Source organism: Salmo salar, chromosome 11, assembly GCF_965601325.2.
Source record: "Salmo salar chromosome 11, fSalSal1, whole genome shotgun sequence".
Lineage (NCBI taxonomy): Eukaryota > Metazoa > Chordata > Actinopteri > Salmoniformes > Salmonidae > Salmo > Salmo salar.
The window spans coordinates 28,005,067-28,029,243 of NC_138301.1; the positions used below are offsets into that span (position 1 = coordinate 28,005,067).

The 24,177-nt window shown below is 42.2% G+C and overlaps 2 protein-coding genes across 3 annotated transcripts in view; one reads left to right on the forward strand and one right to left on the reverse strand.

The window, feature by feature from the left end:
• Nucleotides 1–1,903: 1,903 nt before the first annotated feature.
• On the reverse strand, nt 1,904–8,395 carry LOC106562346 (la-related protein 6). The gene is made up of 3 exons (XM_014127169.3): nt 7,678–8,395; nt 4,128–4,326; nt 1,904–3,492 (listed from the first exon to the last, which is right to left on the reverse strand). The coding sequence occupies exons 1-3, from the start codon at nt 7,923–7,925 to the stop codon at nt 2,374–2,376; spliced, it is 1,566 nt and encodes a 521-aa protein (XP_013982644.2). The 5' UTR covers nt 7,926–8,395; the 3' UTR covers nt 1,904–2,373.
• Nucleotides 8,396–11,238: 2,843 nt separating this feature from the next.
• Nucleotides 11,239–24,177, forward strand: part of LOC106562345 (leucine-rich repeat-containing protein 49) — a 57,069-nt gene continuing 44,130 nt past the window's right edge. The window contains exons 1-7 of one of the 2 annotated variants that reach the window (XM_045689289.2): nt 11,239–11,897; nt 12,180–12,248; nt 12,433–12,508; nt 12,598–12,828; nt 13,012–13,120; nt 13,879–14,082; nt 15,283–15,349. In XM_045689289.2, coding sequence (XP_045545245.2) covers nt 11,832–11,897; nt 12,180–12,248; nt 12,433–12,508; nt 12,598–12,828; nt 13,012–13,120; nt 13,879–14,082; nt 15,283–15,349 — 822 coding nt within the window. In that variant the 5' untranslated portion in view covers nt 11,239–11,831. The remainder of the gene's footprint in view (nt 11,898–12,179; nt 12,249–12,432; nt 12,509–12,597; nt 12,829–13,011; nt 13,121–13,878; nt 14,083–15,282; nt 15,350–24,177) is intronic. The other variant, XM_045689290.2, reaches the window with a different exon arrangement.

Consider the following 24,177-nt stretch of genomic DNA (forward strand, 5'->3'; position numbering starts at 1 on the left):
GAATTATAATTGTACATAATATACTCGGTAAACAAGAAAAAGCATGATTATGTGAGTTTGGCTACATAGAGGGATTATTGGGTAGTTTGGTTTATCAGGCTGACCAGATGAGGTTTTGGCAATGTAAAGAAAAGAATTCCAGAGTATGGTACCTCTGTATATGATAGAGAATTAACTATGTGAGGTGCGGCAGTGGGGAGGGTGAAGGTTATTGCAGTGTCTTGTGTTATATAGATGGATTTCAGAATTAACCTGGATGAATCTATTGAAGGGTTTAGGTAAACTCTCTGTGACGTACACAATTCCTGGAAGCTGAAAATGTCCCAAATCTTCCATGGCATGCATACTGAGACATGTCACCCATTGAGCATGTTTGGGATGCTCTGGATTGACGTGTACAACAGCAATTTCACACAGCCATTGAAGAGGATTGGGACAATATTCCACAGGCCACAATCAGCCTGATCAACTGTGCGTGAAGGAGATGAGTTTCGCTGCATGAGGAAAAGGTGGTCACACCAGATACTGACTGGTTTTCTGATCCATGCCCCTCATTAAAAATGTTAAGTTCGTTGACCAACAGATGCATATCTGTATTCCCAAGCATGTGAAATACATACATTAGGGGCTAATGAATGCATTTCAACTAACTGATTTCCTTATATGAACTGTAACAAGTCAGTTAAATCTTTTTCACTTGTTCTGACTTGCAATAGTCATACAGTAATAAGTTGATACATGTAGTATCTGTAACCTGATTTATCTGGATCACACATTGATTTCATAGCATCTCAGCGAGATACTGGATTTGCTTCAGACCTTTATGGTTGCTAAGGAACATTTGAAAGCAATACCAATTAGATCCAGCTATGTAACAGACCTGAATAATAGCTTATGTTATCAAATCTGACTGCAATCTGTAAATTTGTTACCCAATTTTGCAGAGAACGCTGGTATTGATACTAACATTCACGCTTTCTTCCAGCTCATGCGCGTCTCATCTGTGCAGTCAATCTCATGTGATAATGGTGGATCATTGTGAAATGTTGCCAATAAGCCACCTTTGTCAGTCTTTTGCATGTGATTAAAGTATTATAGGGTACTTGCACAATCGTGTAAGCTAATAAACACTTGACCTTGCGTTAGTAAGGGGCATCAATCCAATTCGGCCTGTGTTCCTAATCGAAAGGAAATTAATGTTGTCACAAGCCAAGTGCAATTTTAGTGATTTATTTTGTACAATAAAGAAAATGCACTGCACATTACCCCAGCTCAGATGTCAAGGAAAGCGTTCAAGAGCATCTACATTTTGCACACTCAAACCTGAACATTGCATCCCTCATATACCCCACTACCAGCATGCTACACACTGATTAACCCAACGTAGCAGGCGTAAAAGCAATGCCTGAAACCAGATCCCCTACATACTGGTCTTGACAAGAAAAAAATTAATTAAAAAAATAAAAATAAAAGTGTCAGGGGAGGTTCTCTTCTACACTGCTCAACCAATCCAGTAAATCTGGAGGAGTTAAGATGGCGTGGCATTTTGTTAACATCCAAAAGCGGAAGTCGTGTCACAGGCTCTTTCCATTTCCCCTGGAAACCAGAACATCCAGTTGTTGGGGACTCGGCAGAGGCTATACACAAACAGATTCCAGCCAAGGAAGGGCTCCCCCCATCCAGTATTTTTCATTTTTTGCAGAGCTAGGAGTGTAACCCCTACTTTGGAAGCAAGTTAGGCATCCAGGAAACATAATTCAATTAAAAAGGCAAAATAAAAAAGTAGTCCATGTGATAACTGTTCAACCTTCTGGCAGGGAAAGTATGGCCACAGTTTAAGGAGCAAATAACATTGATACTCACAATAGACAAATATAGCAAAAGGCATATAGCGATACCCACGCCATGTGCCCATACCACTGTTCACACCATCCATACATAATGTTATGAGATTTTACACATACTTTAAGACTGAGGACAGTGGAAACTTTCCAATAAAAAGTAAAATAGGACTACCGGAGTACATCTCCACCCACCCCATGCTCAACTCCTCAGATGGCAATGGAGGTGACAAATACCATTACTCTGGTGTCTGAAATACAGTACTCAACTTTGAATTTCATAAACTCAAAATATATCTTAAATATTCATAAATTAGGCATCACCATGTTTTTAAACAAAATATTGTAAAAAAGTATAACAAAGACCGGCAAACCGCCAAACTATAACAGAACAAATCTACGATCATTCAAATGTGGGGCGGGGGATGAAGAATGTCAATGTAGTGGCCAAAGGACTGGGTCAAATCTCGTCGCTGTACTCAGTGTACTGCTTTAGAACTGGGGGCATGGGGGGGGGGGGGGTGTCTGAGTGTCAGGTTTGGGTAGAAGCGGTCTTCTCTCCCATCTCAGCAATACCAATGGACACACCACAGTGAAAACCACGTGTTCCATCAGGCCCACGCGGTAGCCGCACTACACCTGGCGGAAGCCCGTCTGCCCCCTGGATCTTTCGACCCAGCATGGGGCTCCCTACTGGGCTGCTCTCCTGGGAGGCCACCTGCCTGCGCCTCTGGACCCAGGGGCTACCGGACGGTGTCAGGCTGCTGTCTGAGGAGTAGTCCGCCCAACGTCGCCCAGCCTCAGGGCTCAGTCTGCCCTCACTGGCCAAAGGAGACTTATGGGAGTGGGGAGACTTGCGTTGGGAGCATGGGCTGGCCCGGGGGCTCGACCAGGGGCTGGTGCGTGGGGACACAGCTGGGCTCAGGTGATTGTTCTGGAAGGCAGCACCCCCTCCAGTGGGACTTAGCTTATTGACAGAGCAGGATTTGCGGGCCAGTCTGGGGGAGGTGGGGTTGCTCTCAGTCTCTGAGGAGCTACAGGCAGAGTCGTCGAGATACTGAAGCTCCCGTACCCGACTGTTGAGTGAGTGGCTCTTCCTCATTCCTCCTACTCCCTCGTCGCACTGACGCTGATCTTTGGGGACCTTCTTCTTGGGAGGCTTGGTGCCGATCAGGACCACCTTCAACCCCAGAGACCCTGTCCCCTCCTCGCTGCCCACAGCCTCGTTGGCTTTGACTGCAGCCTCCACTTCCTCATACTCCACGATGGCACACTCCTCAGTGCCCAGCTGTGTGTAGCGGCCACTCAGCTTCTTCAGGTCGGCTGGCAGGTCCTTGCCAGGCTTCAGCACCCTCACAGAGGCAATGGCTCCATATGTTCCAAACGCTTTCAGCAACAGCTTCATCAGTTGTTCCTGTTGGGTAGCGCCACCCTCACGCCCATCGCCATCCCCACCCGCCATCGCAACACCCAGCTCTGGCCAGCTCTGCAGCTCGCTGAGTAGCAGCATACGGCTTGGCAGAGACTCGCTGGAAAACACGGGCACTGTTGATCTGCGACGCACTTTGCGCCCCTCATCGTTTAGCTCAAGTATTGTCGAGTGGCGCAGAGCATATGCAGTTGTTCTCCAGTCTCTTGTCAAGTGCTTCACCTGGGAAGAAAATAACTTTGTTAGAGATAATCGGAAGCGAAAGTCAGTACTTTTACAGACAGCATCCTGTATGATAGAACTTCCTTGGTTTTATCATACATCCTGAAAACTAAAAAGCCTTTGTTCTGATAGCAGTATGATAACATAAGCAGCCACAGCTCTAGAATGAGATTCTATTTCTATGTAATCAACAGCTATCAAAAGGCTAATCAAGTTACTGGCTACTACAGAAGTGTTGTGTAACAGTTCCTAAAATAAAATGTAAAAAAAAATGTAAATACAACAAATAGTGCCGTTATTGTTAACTCCTCTTAGAAACTAAATGAACATTTACAGTATTCATGCAGCTGTGAACATTAGAAATGAAACCAGTAGAGGAGAAACACAGATCTTAAACTTGGAAGTATAAACTGAAAAAGCAAACAGCCAAAATCAATGAGTATGTATGAGCCTCCTTCACACCAGATGCTCCCACCTCCAACCCATGTGAGAAAGCACTTCCTAGCCCCAACGGCTTGCCATATTGACACTAGGAACAGCTGTTGCATTCAGTTATATGAGCCCCCAGGGTATTCAATTGATATTCCAATTTCAAAATCAAGTAACCAAACTGTCAGCAGGAGATCAAACGTTACCTTCTTGAAGGAGGTGAGCAGTTTGACACTGACGAAGCCCAGCTTGTTGCGTCGGACGTGTTTAAGCAGGAAGGCATCGTGTTCCAGGTTCTCATCTGACAGGTAGTACTCGATCTGGGCCACCAGCTTCTGGGTCAGCTCTGGGTCTGGGGGCTGCCAGCTCTCCTCCTCCAGCTCACCGCCACTCGTGCCAGCGCCACTGAGAAAGAAAACGGATAACATGCCAGTTCACAAAGACAAGGCAGGAGCTTAACCGATTTGGCAGGAGAACTGATCAAAACAGCCTTAGTCATTACCCATAGAAACATCCTGAAAAGATCTGCCATCTTGACTCTTTCCTCAGATTTCATTTTCAGATTCTTCCTGTGACAGTACTGACAGGCTGCCTAACCACGGTGTGACCGTCACACTGCTCTCTCTGCCAGAACCGCAACAACACAGGGTGTCCCGCCAACATGAACAGAAATCGTTAAGACCTCATCTGAAGAGTGCAGAGTCACTGATCTCCACACTACATGCCTCCCCCACAGGGACAGGGCTATTTACCATATCAGCCAGACTTTAAAATCAAACAATGCAGTCATTTACTGCCTACAACACCAAATCAAAGGTTTAATCAAAGCTCTATTGACAGAGGGCTTTAAAATTTGCACAGGTATGCCAGGCCGGCATCGCTGGCTGTGATAAGAGTGAAGGTCTGAATGACATTACTGTGTGGATGAGTCATCCTCCTCACACAGCGATCCCATCCCACAGGCTAGGCAAGACACTGGTCGAACACCCCAGACAGAACAGACAACAACCTAATGATCACAGCATCCAACCCACTGTTTTAAAGTCAGGGGAAGCCCTGCGCAACACCTCCCCCGCACACAACACCACTGTAAAGGGACCAATTATTGTAGACAGCGTCATCCTCCGCGATTCTCCCCTGCCACAATAAACTGGTCAAGAGCATCAACGAGTAGTTCACTGGTTACAAACGTATCACGTGAAAACTGAAATGTTCCATGCCCCCAAACAAGTGCAACATTGTTGCAAGTGAGGAACACCGCAAGACTGACTACGATGTATTGGCTGACCTGGCTAACAATATTCATTCATTTCAGACTCCCTAAATTAAACATACCAACCACGTAGCCTATACATTAGCACTGGGTCACAGGAATTTACAAGGGCAAAAATAGCCAGCCTGGTCTCAGACTAGACGTCACAAAGTCAACGTAAATCCGAACACTCAATTTAGTAGGATATGTTTCATTTGGTATGGTTAAGACAGAAGGTTAGTTAACCTGTCAAGGTGTAGGGGGCAGTATTTTCACAGCCAGGTGAAAAACATACCCAAATTAAACTTTACTACTCTGGCCCAGAAACTAGAATATGCATATTATTAGTAGATTTGGATGGAAAACACTGACGTTTCTAAAACTGTTTGAATGATGTCTGTGAGTATAACATAACTCATATGGCATGCAAAAACCTGAGAAAAATCCAACCAGGAAGTGGGAGATCTGAGAATTGTAGTTCTTTTGAATCCCTATCGAAACTAGTGTCTGTGGGGTCACGTTGCACTTCCTAAGGCTTCCATTGGCTGTCAAAAGCCTTCAGAAAGTTATCATTCTCCTGTAACCGGGCAGAGAATAGGAGCTCAGTCAATAAATGGACTGCCTGGGGACCAAGGACTTGGTGATGTGCGAGCCCGATAGCGCGCCCCTCCTTTGTCTTCTGGAATGAATACGCCATTGTCCGGTTGGAATATTGTCGCATTTTTACGTTAAATACCATAAAGATTGATTGTAAACAACGTTTGACATGCTTCTACAAACGGTAATGGAACATTTTGACTTTTCGTGTCTCGAATTACGCTCGCGCATTATGCCTTTGGATAGTGACCTGAACGCACGAACAAAACGGAGGTATTTGGACATAAATATGGATTATTTCGAACAAAAACAACATTTCTTGTGGAAGTAGTAGTCCTGGGAGTGCATTCTGACGAAGATCAGCAAAGGTAAGAGAATATTTATAATACTAATTCTGAGTTTAGGTGACCCCAGAACTTGGCGGGTGTCTGTATAGCTTGCTTTGATGGCGAGCTATGTACTCAGAATATTGAAAAATGTGCTTTTGCCGAAAAGCTATTTTAAAATCTGACAGCGATTGCATCAAGAAGTACTGTATTTATAATTCTTAAAATAATTATGTATTTTGTCAACGTTTATGATGAGTATTTTTGTAAATTGATGTGCTCATTCACCGGAAATTTTTGGTGGAGAATACATTTTCTGAACATGCTGTTTTTGGATATAAATATGAACTTTATTGAACAAAACATACATGTATTGTGTAACATGATGTCCTAGGAGTGTCATCTGATGAAGATCGTCAAAGGTTAGTGCTTCATTTAGCTGTGTTTTGGGTTTTATTGACACATCTCCTTGCTTGGAAAATGGCTGTGGTTATTTTTGTCTATGTACTCTAACGTTTTGCTTTCGCTGTAAAGCCTTTTTGAAATCGGACAATGTGGTTACATTAAGGAGAAGTGTATCTTTAAAATGGTGTAAAATAGTCATATATTTGAGAAATTGAAATTATGATATTTTTGCTGTTTTGTATTTCGCACCATACCATTTCACTGGCTGTTGAATAGTGTGGGACGGTCACGTCCCACCTAGCCCAGAAATGTTAAGGCAAAAAACGAAAGTACGGTAGTTAGTCGGCAAATCTCTAGCAATCCAAAGGTTGCGTGTTAGAATTTAATCACGGATTACTACTTTTTAACTACTTTGCATGATAGTCAACCCTTCCCCTTTAACCCAGTGTTTCCCAACACCAGTCCTCGAGTACCCCCAACAGTATGCATTTGCATTGTAGCCCCAGGACAAGCAGACCTGATTCTACTTGTCATTAATCAGGCCCTCACATTTTTGTCAGAGGCTACAACACAAATGTGTGCTTGGGGGGGGGTACTAGAGAACTGGAGTTGGGAACCACTGCTTTAACCTAGTTAACATTAACCACAACAAAGCGGAAAATATAAACGTGGAATTCATAACATCACATTTAGCAAATTCTGAATATATTGTATGAATTGCAATTCCTAACATGTACTAACTAAAAATCCTAACATGTCATACAAAATGGATGATGACATCCACAAATGACTACATACCATACGAAACGTCACACTAATAGGAGTCTCCAGGATTTACATTTACTATGTTGCGTCTACCCACGAGTCCAGGCTGAAATAGCAGGGGGTGACGCAGGGGAATTAGAGCAATGAGTGTAAAGGTGCCATCCAAATCGGCCTCTGTCTTTTACGTCAGTGGGATTACAATGCCCGTCTACAGGTGGTTAGAAGCTGTCTGGCAATTACCATAGCCCTTCACTGTGGAATTGAAGTTCACACTAAAATAACACACCAAACGACAAAATAAAGTATCACAGTATTTTAGCCTACGAGGTTTATTTCAATAATAAACAATCAGATAACGTTAAAAAGGAGGATACAACAGTCAGACATGCCATTAGAAGACAAAGCATTTACCTGGATTTATCATGTCTTCCAAATTCGTCTTCACTACAGCTGCCTCCGAGGAAATCGAGATTGTTTGAGGACACCTCCTCCTCTGGTTCCTCGTCGTCTGCCGCCTGAATAGCCACTGTTATCGTCACTTGAGTCCCCATCTCTTGCAGGTGTTGATCCACAATTATCACCTCATCGATTTCCCGTCCCGCTGACGAACCTGATACAGATTCGATATGTTTCCGAAACTCCATGGTGGCACTCGTCATTTTACCTGAAATAAATGCGTTTTCTCCCGGTTTGTTCACTTTCTCCTCGGCTACACAAGTGGTAGTGCTTTCCTGAATGCCTTTATTCCTTGTACTACAACAATTGAAGTCTGCAGAACACGGGGCACATACACCTCGACGCCTTTGACACCCACAACGGTGGATGGTCAAGGAAGTCCCGAAGATGCGCTCCACAGCTGGCCAGAGCCCCCAAATTCTACCCCACGGAGAACCCTGGGGTGGCGTGGAGTTAGCAGCTAGCGAGACGCAGCTAGGAGCTGGGGAGACCGAGGGGATGGAGCCGTCTTGTGTTGTTACTTCCTGATATGTAAGAAGCGATTTGCTTTTGAAACGAGCTCTGGGATTGGGCCATGTCGTCTTTCCGCACTCATCCCCAACCCACCAGCAAACCCCAAGATGAAGCCAAGAGGGAGGGAGGAGAAAATAGAGACAACGGATAAATGCGTTTACCAATGCTTGCATTTTTGTGTATTTTTCCCTTTGTCACTATTTCTAGTTAAGAAATGGCTACTTTTTCACACGTGTCCTAAATAGGGGGAAGTAGAAGTGTAAATTACACGTGCTGTTCTGCAATTGGGGAAATTGCAATGCACCAATCATAAAGGCCGACCCATTTCTCTGAACCTGCAAATTGGATAATAGGCTTTTAGCATTAGACCTGCAGGGGTTGTTGAGGGATTTGCTATGGGGAAGGACACAAATAAATGACACCAGTGTATACAGTGTCATTGGGCATTACTGTCAGCAGTGGCTTTTACTATGAGATGATGTGTATGCCTAGAAAAAAGTAGCCCTTTGCAACAAAATTATTAACACAGATTTGAAGATGTCAGGATTTGGCATTGGTAATCACTAGCGGTTCTGGGGGGGCCAGTGCCCCTGTGAAAACAATTTTGGACCCTCTTGTGGCCCCCTAAATGTGGAGTATGAAATAATTTTTACATAACTCATTTTTGCTATCATTCTTTTTTTACATCCATTATTAGACAGTGGCAACGATAATGATTATGAACATGGTCTTTTGCCTGCTAATGCCTGCAATGCAGTGAAGAAAACGATATGACAACAATAACGTCAAATGAAACTGGCCCCTCTAACAGTTCAACTGACCCCAGCTTGGCCCCCCCAGTTGAAATGGTCTAGAACCGCCACTGTTGGTAATGCCAATGATCCAATTCATGGTCTGTTATCTCCAAGCCTTCATTGGCCCAAACCTTTAGTGTGCTTATGACACTCGCTGACTGTTTTTAATTGTAGGTGTGTATCATATACTACATGGACTCATCACCCACACCACAACTGCTACACCATTGCTAATACAGTTTCCAAGCCTGAGATTACTTGATGTTTTTTCCACCCTGTTGGCAAGAGTTGTACAGCTGGTGGACTGACTCATACTCTGAAGCACATGTCCTGCTGCAGCAGCCACAGTGGCAGTGTCATACCTCCCAGTGCCACAAGCCAGGAGCAGACATTAATCAGATAATGGCCCTGCAGGAAGATGTTCCAACCACCCCTTCAACAGCTGATCTGTCAGGTGTCTGCAGCAGGAAACAACCCCAATAGAGACATGGGATGCACCCCAAATGGCACCATATTCCCTTTAAAGTGCACTACAATTGACCAGGGCCCATAGGGAATAGGCTGCTATTTGGGACACCTTTGGCAGGAGTAAGCTGGTTTGCTGTAAACTGAGCTGAGTTCAAATGAGCTGAGTTAAAATGAGCTCCCCTCTCTTGATCAGAGAGCTGGTATTTCCTCTTTGTTCAGACTGAATGCAATTATGACAACTATTCGCCTGCACTTAACATTCAACAAGAAGGGTGTACTTTTGTAATCTTATCGCCACTACAAACATCTTACATATGTTGATTTATTTTAAATGTACACATGTTTTTGTCTGTATGATTTTGTCCATTCTGGACATCTGGATAGAAAAAGCTTTACAAGGTTAAATTTACCATCTACACTTTAGTTATATCTGATATGTGTTTTTCCTGTGTCCCAGTTGTGAAGAATTCGAAAGGAAGTATATAAATCAGTAATCATGAGATTCTTAGGAACATTGTGAAACGTTTAGCTTTTTGAGCTTGTGAATGTGATGCAATCTTTCACAAAATCATTGGATACATGATTGGACAATCCTGCCTTGAATGAAAGACATTTGGAGTAAATTTGAAGGAAAATATGCATGTATGTCTTTGCAAATATACATGCCCTGGTAATAATAGAGAATCCTTTGTGAGTCTGTCCAACGTGACTGTCAGAAGGTGTGTAAGCTATTACTGTATGTGGAATAAACTGACTCTGTGGGGCCAGAATCCAGCACCTTTCTTTGACAGAAAATCTCTATTGTTCACAGTCTGTAAATGCCTGTGCTGTAACCTACAGTATATAACTCACTACTGATATTGAAGGGTTTGCTTAATGTTATAGTCATCAAAAAATACAATGTTTCTTTCTTTTGTCTTATTCAGGATTCTGTTACTCCCTGAAGGCTGCTAGATCTTATGTTTTTCGATTTACAGATGAGTGCAGCATTTTACTTCTGCTCCACATCACTCCCTCATTCTGAGTCAGACAAGATATTTATAGACCGCTGTACCCCAGAGAGCTCTGACTGGTCAAGTCTCCATGAATAATACATAACGACAGACAATTTACATTGATCCCTGTGTCTTAGCGGCATTTTTTTTATTGGCAATTGTGAGATATATATCACATTCATACAATCCACTTCTTCATGCCCTTATAAAATGCCTGCAGAAGGGGTTGACTGCAGAACCATAATTATGAGCTTTGATGTGGGACAATTATCTCTGGAGTATGCTGACCATTATTTTTTGTGTATCTGGTAAATAAATTATTACAAAAGTGACATTGTGTCACAACAGAAGTAGGTAGGTCAATTTGGACGAACTGTCATTTATATAGAGCATTCCATTATCTGCTTGTCACATAAGATTACAACATATCCCACAAATGTGTCAGTTTTATGAATAGATGATCCTTGTGATGAGCATGTGTGTGGGATGTGGCTTTGATGAGTCTGAGTGAGAGTCCTTTCCTAGCTCTTATCTTTTCCAGCTGAGACAGTGTAACTAAAGCTTCATAACAATGAGAGGGTCACCGTTGGAGTTTTTTTCTTTATTAAAAAAGTGTTTATGAATGCATCAATAATGGTGTAAGAGGACATGGCTCTGCAATCTGTTTTTGGATTACTTCCTTACTTGTATCGCTCATGCAAATGAATAATGGAGGCGATTAGGTGCGTGATAGCCTAACCTTGCCTGAAACCGGAGACCTATGGTTTAGCTCAGCAGGCTAACACATTCTTGTAAAATTGGTGGCGTGACCCAGATTTGGTCAGTGATTCCTATAAACTGGAGTCATTGCGGAGAAGGTGATAACCTTGCCTGAGACCTGATAACAGGTAACCTAATACCTAGGCTTTAGCTCCGGGGATAACAGTATAGTGGGATGCAGAGTAGAAGACATCTAAAAAGTCGATTAGGCAGAAGTTGGATTTTCAGTCCTAAACAAATGAACAATAATGATCTATTCCATTATATTTCATTTCATATTATACCGGTTGTTCTACAAGCGGAACCTTTCATTTTTGGGGTTGTTGGCGGAATGTCTTATATTGAGACAGGATGTGGTGTAACCAAGTTAGACGTGGTGTCGTTTCCATAGAAACGATGACCGTTGCCAGGGAAGTGAGTGCTGTGTCAGTGTCATGATGAGACATTTTTACATTGTAGCATCAGTTCACAACAATACATTTTAAAAGATTAAACATTGACGTTAAACAACCAACAAAACTGGTTAGTTAGCCACATTATAGCAAGCTGACTGGCTAGCAACGTTGTAACACTAGCAAAAATGCGGCCACAAAGACAACAGACCAACAACAATACAGCCATTACAGGAAGGTGTCTTTCTCCCACGGTAAGAACGATGTGTCCACAATAAATCATCTTTACTTCCTCTCTGTCTTTATTAGGCAATAGTTAGCAAGCTAGCTAGCTTATCCAGAAAGCTAATGCAACTCTGTAACAGTCACATAAATGAGCAAGATTGCTATCTAGCTAACATTACAGGGGCTGGGTTGCATGTTGTTGCTCCACAAATGAATTAATGTTATCAAGTGGTCTTGGCTTTGTTGTTGTCACCCTATTATTACAATTGCCAGTCTTAAGTTGCCTCATCCTTTTCTGTCATTCCCCACAGGTCAACAGCTATAAACTGCACTTTACAGCAGTGAACTCTCAAATACCAGAGAGAAATGTTCAGAGACCAGTGAGTTTGTGTTTGTAGGGAGATCCAGAGTGAGGAGTTGTATTTATACTCATGTCCCCATTCCCCAAATTATACTATTTTAATGAGACAATGCATGAACATGGAAAGCATGACATTGTGTCTTGAGTACCCTTTAATTATCAAAGTAATATATTGCTAATTCATTAAATGTTTTATTTGACAGCTGGACGTCCGATGGTCTAAAGACTTTACAAAAGCGATAAACATGGACACCATGAAAATGATTCCACCAAGACAAGGTGCTACTACCTGACTAAATTACAAGACACTGTGACAGTCTCTTACCTGCCCCTGTCTTCTCTGTCTCACCATTTACTTTTCTCTCCAGACAGCAGGCCTAATGCACACAGTGGCCGTGGCAGGCCCTGTGCCCCTGTACTGGCGTTTGTCAGTGAGTTTATGGGCCCTGAGCGTCCCCTCCTACCCCCAGCTGCTGCTCTATCCAGTGGGCTGACTGGTGACCTGGGCCCACAGCCACACAGAGTGAAGCCTAGGAGAGCAACCCACAGTGCAGGGGCCATCTACTCCCACAGTACCTCACCCCTCACCCTGCCAACTGGTGAGTGGCTGCACTCAGGATCCTCCCCCTCTCTTCAGCAATGCCAGCCCCCCTGCTTTTTTTCATGGATCAAAGGCAGTCTAATGGAATATTCTGCTCTGTGCTCAAGTTAAACATTTCTGGACATATAAAACCTGATTACTATGAAAAATGCTTTTCTGAACAAATGCGTCTTTGTAACAGGACCAGGTGATGCCATAACATTGAGTGAGAATTCTCCCTCTGGTTTTCCAATTGCCTTTCGTTCCCATGATGACTGTGCTTTGAGTCCTGAGCGAATAGATTTGGACAGGTAGGCTAAAACACTCATGGCTTTGTTTTTTCAGTGGTCTTTGTTGAGCTTCTCAATACACTGTCATTGCAATGGAATGCCAAGTTTGTAATTGCTTGGATTAACCAGTAGGGTGCAGCAAAGTCCCTCATAAAGATTATCTTGCCCTCTGCCAGTGCATGTCAACGTTGCAGGCATAAAAGAAACACCTGAAACTAGATCCTCTACATACTGGTCTTGATGAGAAGAAAAAAAACTGTCGGGGGAAGTTCTCTTCTGCACTATTCAAGCAATCCAGTAAATTTGGAGGAGGAGTTAAGATGGAGTGTGGCCGGGCACGTTCAGCAGGGTTGAACGTTTTGGAACATTCAGATAGAAATAGGCTATGTAGATCAAACTTGCATCACTGATATGTAGAATAAGGAATCACATCGGCTCTATTCACGGCATTTCTATCTGCAACGTTTGAGAACGTTTGGCAACTGAACAAGTCCCGTCACAGGCTCTCTTTCCAATTCCCCTGAAAACCGGATCATCCGTTTGTTGGGGACTCGGCAGAGACTAGTCAACAATAAACCATATCCATAGCCTCATCCACTTAGAATAATGAGATCTCCTGAACCCTGCGTGCCATTTTTGGAAGGCAGACAGTGTGGTATCAAGTGGCATGTACCTTTTTTACTGTGAGCCCTCTCTCCTCTACATCATAACAAGATAATACAGGGTCATCCTCTCACAGAGTGGTGTTGTTGACAATGCCTTTGTGTTTTGTGTGTCAGGCGTGGTCTGGAGGAGTGTCCCCTGCTGGAGGGCATGGGTAGGCTGCGGCTGCTTAACTTTCAGCACAACCTCATCACGCACATCCACAATCTGTCTCATCTGCGGCACCTGGCCTTCCTAGACCTGTATGACAACCACATCTCCCAGATGTCTGGCATCTCAGCCCTGGCCTCTCTCAGAGTGCTTATGCTGGGCAAGAACAGGTTTGTGTTACGTCTCTCCAGCATACAAACAAAACAATAGGATAGGAGCTCCCACTCATTTCAGTGCTTTTACAGTGCATGGTTTGAAGGACAGATGAAAAACCTTTTTAAAAATTATTTTACCCCTTTTTCTCCCCAAATTCGTGACATCCAATTGGTATTTACAGTCTTGTCCCATCACATCAACTCCTATACGGACTTGGGAGAGGCGAAGATCGAGAGCCATGCGTCCTCCGAAACACAACCCAACCAAGCCGCACTGCTTCTTTACACAATGCCCGCTTAACCCCGGAAGCCAGCCACATCAATGTGTCGAAGGAAACACCGCACACCTGGCGACCGTGTCAGTGTGCATGCGCCCGGCCCGCCACAGGAATCGCTAGAGCGCGGTGGGACAAGGACATTCCTGCCGGCCAAACCCTCCCCCTAACCCGGACGATGCTGGGCCAATTGTGCGCCGCCACATGGGTCTCCCAGTCACGGCCTGCTCTGATGAAACATTTTTTATGCTGTCTTTTTTTGGTGGGATTTTTCGTTACATTTATAAAGATGTTACCGTAGGGATATGCACATCCTGCTTTTTGGATTAAGTGATACTGTATGACCGCCACAGCACAGCTAGTCTATATATCAACCTCCATTGAAAAGTACTTTCCTGCAGGTGCCCAATTTCAGTACAAAACCCTACCACTGCTCTCTTTGTGAATCTTACATCTAACATCACCTTACTTTAAAACTAAAGGTCAGGAGGGAGGAAGATTAAAGTCACAAATCATGGCAAATGCCACTGGGATCCCATCGCTGAGGTCTGGTTTTGTCCCAGAATCTGTAAAACCTGACATTTGTCTTTTTAGAACCCACTTTCAGAACAGTCCGCTGTACCTTTCAAGCAAAGCATACCACAGATTTAGGTTTCTGATAGAATTTCCAAGGGACTGTAATCTAACTTCCCTAAGTTACAGTTTGGTCTGTATAGACAATCCTGGACGACAGGACAGTGGAAAACAATCAACTTCCCATCAGTAGAAAATAAATTCCTACCGCTCTTTGACAATCCCATTTCCTGTGCCTGGTAACCATTCAGTTAGCAGATGGGATACCAGCTCTTTGTCATAGTAACATTGTGTTATATGAGAGCTATATTGTATAGAATACCAGAGAGGGTGATGTTAATATTATTGTCTGTTTCATGTTTTGCAGAATCCAGAGGATATGCAGTCTGGATAACCTGACTAAACTAGATGTTCTGGACTTGCATGGCAATCAGGTACCATGTTTCAAACCTTAGAAAATGATAACTTCACTTACATTCCTTTTTGTTCTCCAAATATACACCCACATGCATTTTTTGTCTGTAATGTTGTTTGCAATACTGTGACCAGTGGGGGACTGTGATATCTAGCTGTGAGGTTCAGCAAGAGCAGAGAGGCACTACCACCTCCCCCATACTGCCGGTTGGTTACTACGTCACTGACTCTGGGCCCCTACAGTTAAGCTCAAGCAGGCTTGGCTGCAGGAAAGCAAACGCATTAGTTCCTGTTGTGAGACTTTTGAGTACATTCTATATTCAGTCGTGTGAAGGCAGTGAGTTATATTTGTACTTTTCGTTGAAACTCAGTGCTCTCTCAGCCATCGTTACTAGAGTACTTTACCTTTCTTTTATTTTCCCACCAAATGAAAACATTTAGGAGCTTACTCCCACACATCCCAGTCCTGCTCTGAGTTACCTTACAGTTATTCTTCAATTACTGTAATTTCTCTAACAGGCAAGGCTATCTCTGTACCTTTTACAATGAAGGAAAACCTGATAAAGCTGTTCTACAACTCATTTTAGTGTGAATGGTAAGTTGAGCGAAGGCCGATTTGATGAGCTTTTCTCCTTAGATAGGCCTACAGTATGATCTAGCTGCTGTCACAACGTATTACAAGCCTGTGAAGAGAGGGGATCACAGTAATACTGGTGTCAAATCAGGATTTTGCCAGCACCTGTAAAAAGAGGATAGGATTGAAAAGTAATCTGTCCGCAGTGCTGGTTGTTTTAAATGTGCTGCCAGTATATCGCCCACATTGCTCCAGTGAAAGTCAACCCAGAGTCCCTGTGAGACTCCTCTCTCTGACTCCGGCTGCTCTTTTTCATGCGTCTCATACTCTCATTCCCAATTAAACATTGGTTTCTGTTAATCTACCCAGCAGCCGTTGTTTTCCAGTGACTTCTGACCACGAAACATACTGTGTCTTCCTGTTCTTACCACATTTCTACTTCCCAAAGCACAGCAGTGTTTAAGTCACCTATGTATGACCACAAATAAGGGATAATTTCTGCCCTAATTTCAAATAACCCTTGCCTGGCCTCTCGTTTTACCCAGAAGGGAGATGTGCTCTGGGGATAGGAAGTTGTCGTATGTCCAGTTTGTTGGAAATGTTCAAGAGGAATATCTCTTTGGGAAGGAAGGACATTCAACCCCATTGACCAGGTCCTGGAGTTAGAGAATGACATCATATTGTTAAATAAGCTGTCCTTCCATTGGTTGAGTGATGGATTGTGCTCACAATATGATCCTCTGTATCTAGTTGACACTAGCGATAACGGCTGCTATTCAATGAGGACAAGGCTATAACATTTTTTATCCCTTGAGAGTTTTTGAATGGCACTACATGTATTGTATCAGGAATGCAAGGAGTACCGGTATATGTCTACAATGAATTACATTAGAAATTCAAAATAATTCATCAAACAGACAATATTTAACTTCATTATGAAACTATTTGAAACTTACAATGCACTTTGCCATTTTTATTTTAAGACATATAAAGGACAGATGTGACCCTGCCTGCAGAGCAAATATCCCTATAGGACATTAAGACTTAAACAGTGCCCTGACCTCTCATGTTCCTCCTCTGTAAAATGAGCAGGGAAACACTGTAACATATTTTGGATGCGTGATCCACCCCAACAGAAAGACATTCTACAGATATCTGTAACACAACCCAGTTAAATATTTTCAGATGAGATGATCTAATCTGCCCTGACGAGAGATGTAAAATTACTGTTCAGTGAAAGATACAGCCAGTGTGGAGTGGACCCTCTGGCTTTTTATAGCTTTGCAGAGGATGATGTCCCAGTCCCAGCCAGGGCTGAGATTGGTTTAGCTATGTGCTGACTTGTGTTAAAGTGGACTTGAGACAGAGAGAATGCTTTTCATTGGAGCCATGGTGGAACTGTGAATCAAAGAGAACATCACTGGGAAGCCTCAGTTGGAGTGGAACATTACCTCACTCTGTTGTATTTGTCAGCAGTCATAACAAAAGTTGTTTCAATCTCAACATCCCTTGCCTGTCTCTCTGGTCTCTGTCCAATAACATTAGTATTATGAGAGGCATTTGGGGGACTTAATACATGTAACGGCTGTCTTCTGAAATGAACCAAGGCGCAGCAGGTATGTGAATACTCATTTTTTAATTACCCAACAAAAGGAGTAAAGCATCCACAGGAAACAATAAACATGACAGCAGCAACAGTTTGCAGGCAAAAAAAAAAAACGCAGTGCAAAACAACCACCCACAACCCCAACGAAAAACACAGACACCTATATAGGACTTCCAATCAAAGGCAACTCAACACACCTGCCTTCAATTGGAAGTCCCAATCAACAATACAAACATACCCAACACAAACATGCCACGTCCTGACCAAAACTAAAACACTAGCTCCATCTGCTGGTCAGGACGTGACAGTACCCCCCCCCCCCCCCCCCTCAAGGTGCAGACCCCGGAATGCACCTACCAACAGAAAAACACCAACAAAAAACCCATAAACAATAACCCCTAAACAATAAGGGAGGGAAGGGAGGGTGGCTGCCGTCACCGACGGCACTGTGCTACGTGACAAAACACCTAGGCCTATTGTCAGAACTCCATAACTGAGATACCATCTCTACTACTCACTACTGGCAGCTGGACAACTTACTGTACAAATAGACAGCTATAATAAAATGTATTTATAATCAATCAAATGTATTTATAAAGCCCTTCTTACATCAGCTGATGTCACAAAGTACTGTACAGAAACCCAGCCTAAAACACCAAACAGCAAGCAATGCAGGTGTAGAAGCACGGTGGCTAGGAAAAACTCCCTAGAAAGGCCGGAACATAGGAAGAAACCTAGAGAGGAACCAGACTATGAGGGGTGGCCAGTCTTCTTCTGGCTGTGCCGGGTGGAGATTATAACAGAACATGGCCAACATGTTCAAATGTTCATAGATGACCAGCAGGGTCAAATAATAATAATCACAGTGGTTGTAGAGGGTGCAACAGGTCAGCGCCTCAGGAGTAAATGTCAGTTGGCTTTTCATAGCTGGTCATTCAGAGTATCTCTACCACACCTGCTGTCTCTAGAGAGTTGAAAACTGCAGGTCTGGGACAAGGTAGCACATCCGGTGAACAGGTCAGGGTTCCATAGCCGCAGGCAGAACAGTTGAAACTGGAGCGGCAGCACGACCAGGTGGACTGGGGACAGCAAGGAGTCATCAGGCCAGGTTGTCCTGAGGCATGGTCCTAGGGCTTAGGTCCTCCTCCTCCTCTGAGAGAGAGAGAGAATTAGAGAGAGCATACTTAAATTCACACAGGACACCACATAGGACAGGATAAATACTCCAGATATAACAGACTGACCCTAGCCCCCCAACATGTAAACTATTGCAGCATAAATACTGGAGGCTGAGACAGGAGGGGTCTGGAGACACTGTGGCCCCGTCCGACGATACCCCTGGGAAGGGCCAAACAGGCAGGATATAACCCCACCCACTTTGCCAAAGCAGAGCCCCCACACCACTAGAGGGATACCTTCAACCACCAACTTACTATCCTGAGACAAGGCCGAGTATAGTCCACGATGATCTCCCCCACAGCACGAACCCGAGGGAGGGCGCCAACCCGGACAGGAAGATCACGTCAGTGACTCAACCCACTCAAGTGACGCACCCCTTCTAGGGATGGCATGGAAGAGCACCAGTAAGCCAGTGACTCAGCCCCTGTAATAGGGTTTGAGGCAGAGAATCCCAGTGGAGAGAGGGGAACCGGCCAGGCAGAGACAGCAAGGGCGATTCGTTGCTCCAGTGCCTTTCCGTTCACCTTCACACTCCTGGGCCAGACTACACTCAATCATAGGACCTACTGAAGAGATGAGTCTTCAATAAAGAGACCGAGTCTGCGTCTCTCACATGGATAGGCAGACCATTCCATAAAAATGGAGCTCTAGTATAGCCAGTTACAATTGTAACGGTTTAGCAGATTATAAAAAAAGATCAGTCTTTACATGGCTAAAAGAAAAGGAATATAACATATACTGTTTACAGGAAAGTCACTCTACATCCTTAGATGAAGTTGCGTGGTAAAAGGAATGGGGTGGTGAAATAATTTTCTGTCATGGACAAAGGAACTCAAAGGGTGTGATGATATTAATTAACAAAAATTTTGCTCTGAATGTGCAAATAGTCAGGAATGATTCGCAAGGAAGGTGGATCCTTTTGAATATGAAAGTGGACAAAAAAGAGACTTGGTTCATTAATCTATATGGTCCAAATCAGAATGATCCACACTTCTTCGAAAACACTTATACCAATTTATTGAACTTACAGGCAACAAATGATCTAATCATTATGGTAGGAGACTATAACACAGTGTTAAGTACCTCAATGGACCGTAAAGGTAATCACTCTACAAACTATCATCACCGTGCCCTTAATAACCTCTCTGGGCCAGTGGGACGCTTGCGTCCCACCTACTCAACAGCCAGTGGAATCCCGTGGCGCGTTATTCAAATACCTTAGAAATGCTATTACTTCAATTTCTCAAACATATGACTATTTTACAGCATTTTAAAGACAAGACTCTCGTTAATCTAACCACACTGTCCGATTTCAAAAAGGCTTTACAATGAAAGCAAAACATTAGATTATGTCAGCAGAGTACCCAGCCAGAAATAATCAGACACCCATTTTTCAAGCTAGCATATAATGTCACATAAACCCAAACCACAGCTAAATGCAGCACTAACCTTTGATGATCTTCATCAGATGACAATCATAGGACATTATGTTATACAATACATGCATGTTTTGTTCAATCAAGTTCATATTTATATCAAAAACCAGCTTTTTAAATTAGCATGTAACTAGCATGTGACTAGCATTCCCACCGAACACTTCCGGTGAATTTACTAAATTACTCACGATAAACGTTCACAAAAAACATAACAATTATTTTAAGAATTATAGATACAGAACTCCTTTATGCACTCGCTATGTCCGATTTTAAAATAGCTTTTCGGTGAAAGCACATTTTGCAATATTCTGAGTAGATAGCCCAGCCATCACAGACTCACCAAACTCCGATATACTATTAGAAAAGTTTGATTACCTTTGGTGTTCTTCGTCAGAATGCACTCCCAGGACTTCTACTTCAATAACAAATGTTGGTTTGGTCCCAAATAATCCATAGTTATATCCAAATAGCGGCGTTTTGTTCGTGCGTTCAAGACACTATCCGAAGGGTAAATAAGGGTGACGCGCCCGATGCGTTTCGTGACAAAAAAAATCTAAATATTCCATTACCGTACTTCGAAGCATGTCAACCGCTGTTTAAAATAAATTTTTATGCAATTTTTTTCTCGTAAAAAAGCGATAATATTCCGACCGGGAGTGGTTGTTTTCGTTCAAAGAGAGAGAAAGTAAACATGGTGTCAGCTCGGGCACGCGCCTCCAGTCTCATTGTCCTCAGATCGACCACTTACAAAATGCGCTAATGTTTTTCAGCCATGGCCTGCAAAGCCGACATTCAACTTTCTGGCGCCTTCTGAGAGCCTATGGGAGTGTTAGAAAATGTCACGTCATGCCAGAGATCCCCTGTTTTGGTTAGAGATGATCAAGAAGGCCATGAAATGGTCAGAGAGAGCGCTTCCTGTTTGGAATCTTCTCAGGTTTTGGCCTGCCAAATGAGTTCTGTTATACTCACAGACACCATTCAAACAGTTTTAGAAACATTAGGGTGTTTTCTATCCAAATCAAACAAGTATATGCATATTCTAGTTACTGGGCAGGAGTAGTAACCAGATTAAATCGGGTACGTTTTTTATCCGGCCGTGCAAATACTGCCCCCTATCCCCAACAGGTTAAGGAAATCACAAATATTATGGACACATTAGAAATAGTGGATATTTGGAGACTAGAAAACCCCGACCTAGTGAGATATACATGGAGGAGACTTAATCAAGCTAGTCGTCTTGACTACTTTCTTGTCTCTTTCTCTCTTGCATCAAAGGTTAAAAAAGTTTTAATAGGAGACAGAATGCGATCGGATCATCATCTCATTGGCATTCACATAACTCTTATAGATTTTCTACGTGGACGGGGATATTGGAAATTGAATCAAAGTTTACTGGAGGACAGCTTATTTTTAACTAAGACAAAATAATTTATAACTGAAGTTTTCCAGTATAATATACTTTTCCCAGTATAATATACTTATTGTTTGGGATACCTTTAAATGTACCTTCAGGAGTCATTCAATTCAATATTCATCAATAATAAAAAAGCAGTTTCTGGCTAAAGAGACAAGACTAACAAGGGAAGTCCATGAACTAATAGTACAGGTAGATAGCAATAAAAGCGATACTACAGAGATACAAAATAAGTTAGAGGAAAAACAAAACAAACTTGAGGAACTTATTCAAGAACGATCTAATGTAATCTATTACATAAGTAAAGCAAACTGGATGGAATATTGAGAAAAAATGCACAAAATTCTTCCTGAATCTCCAATACAGGAACGCTAACAGAAGAATTTGCAGAAATTCGTTACTGAAGACAGAGTCATCTATGATTCTCCGAATGATATTTTAAAAGAGGAAGCTAATTATTTTAGGCAGATGTTCTCTTTTCCATCTCATCCTTTCCCACTGAATGAAGATTATGGTAAAGAATTCCTTCCAAATAATATAAAAAATGAAAAATTAACAAATGTACAGAAAGATCAGTGCGAAGGCCAAATTACAGAGGAATAACTTTTTGAGGCTATTAAATCCTTTCAGTCTGGAAAAACCCCAGGGCTTGATGGCATACCGGTAGAGGTATATCAAGTATTTCTTGATATACTAAAAGCTCCATTGTTAGATTGTTTGAACTACTCCTATAGAAATGGTATTCTATCAGGTACTCAGCAGGAAGGTCTGATTTCTCTATTATTAAAACAAGACCCAGATGGCAAATATAAAGATCCAGACTATCTAAAAAAACTGGAGGCCCCTTACACTTCAATGTTGTGATGCAAAAATACTAGCAAAATGCATAGCATTCAGAAATAAAAGGGTTTTACCTGGTATTGTTCATCCTGGTCAGACAGGTTTTTTACATGGACGATACATTGGAGATAATATACGACAACTACTAGAAATAATAGAACATCATTACATTTACATTTAAGTCATTTAGCAGATGCTCTTATCCAGAGCGACTTACAAATTGAAACATATAAGAAGCCAGGAATGGTATTTAGAGCGGCTTTTGAAAAGGCATTTGATAAAGTAAGACTGGATTTTATTTATAAATGCCTGGATTTTTTCAATTTCGGTAATTCTCTTGTAAAATGGGTAAAATAATGTATAGCAACCCTAGGTGTAAAATAGTAAACAACGGCTACTTCTCAGAGAGTTTTGAATTGTCAAGAGGAGTTAAACAAGGGTGTTCGCCGTCACCATATCTATTCGTTATGGCCATCGAAATGCTAGCTATTAAATTCAGATCCAAAAACAACATTAGAGGATTAGAAATCCAAGGCTTAAAAACAAAGGTGTCCATGTATGCCGGTGACTCAAGTTTTATATTAAGTCCGCAAGCTAGATCCCTGCAATGTCTCATTGAAGATCTAGATAACTTTTCTGTACTCTCTGGACTAAAACCTAATTATGATAAGTGTACAATATTACGTATTGGATCCTTAAAAAATACAACTTTTACATTACCCTGCAGTTTACCTATAAAATGGGCTGATGGTGAAGTAGACATACTCAGTATTCATATCACAAAAGATATAAATAAGCTCTCCACAATGAATTTCAATAGAAAACTTGTAAAAATAGACAAGATCCTGCAACCATGGAGAGGTCTATTTATGGAAAAATTGTCCTGATTAACTCCTTAGTCATATCTCAGTTTACTCACTTACTTATGGCGCTGCCTACTCCTGATGATTCGTTTTTCAAATCATATGAGCAAAAAATATTTTGCTTTATCTGGGATGCTAAACCAGACAAAATAAAACGTGCCTATCTATGTAATGAATATGAATTGGGTGGGTTGAGATTATTAAATATAAAAGCACTAGACCTCTCTCTAAAAGCTTCACTCATTCAAAAGTTTTATTTGAACCCTAAATGGTTCTCAAGTAGATTACTAAGAAAAGCTCATCCATTGTTTAAAAATGGCCTTTTTGCCTTTGTGCAGATTGCCATGTCTCATTTTCGATTAATTGAAAATTATACTTTTTTCAAAGTACCTCTCTTTTTCAATCAAGCATTGCAGAGCTGGCAACAATTTCAATTTCATCCCCCTGAAAAGATATGACAAATATTACAACAAATATTATGGCTGAACTCAAATGTGCTGGTTGATAAAATACCTGTATTTATGGGAAAGATGTTTGAAAAGGGTATTTTGTTCTTAAATGATATTGTAAATTGGAATGGTAGAGTTATGTCCTTCATAGAGTTATGAGAATTGTACGGAAAGGTCTGCTCAATCCAAGAGTACAACCAATTGATTACAGCGTTGCCCCAAAAATGGAGGAGGCGGGTGGCAGCAGGAGGAGGTAGGGAACTTGTCTGTCTGCCCAATATAAAGGATCAAAACTTGCGGCGGAATAAAAATAGCATAAATAGGAAAGTATACCAGTTTCATTTGAGGACCAGGATGTTGACAACTGTGCCATACAGATTGCAAAATAGTTGGGAAGAGATTTTGATGTACCGATTCCATGGTATGAGTTGATATATAAAACAATGCAAGATTCTAGACTTCATGCTTTTCAGCTAAAATGATTATA

Coding starts and splice junctions, on each gene's coding strand:
- LOC106562346 (XM_014127169.3), bottom strand. CDS start 7,925: ATGACGAGTGCCACCATGGAGTTTCGGAAACATATCGAATCTGTATCA. Junction 4,327..7,677: donor GGAAGACATGATAAATCCAG/GTAAATGCTTTG, acceptor TTTCTTTCTCAG/TGGCGCTGGCACGAGTGGCG. Junction 3,493..4,127: donor TGCTCACCTCCTTCAAGAAG/GTAACGTTTGAT, acceptor TTTTCTTCCCAG/GTGAAGCACTTGACAAGAGA.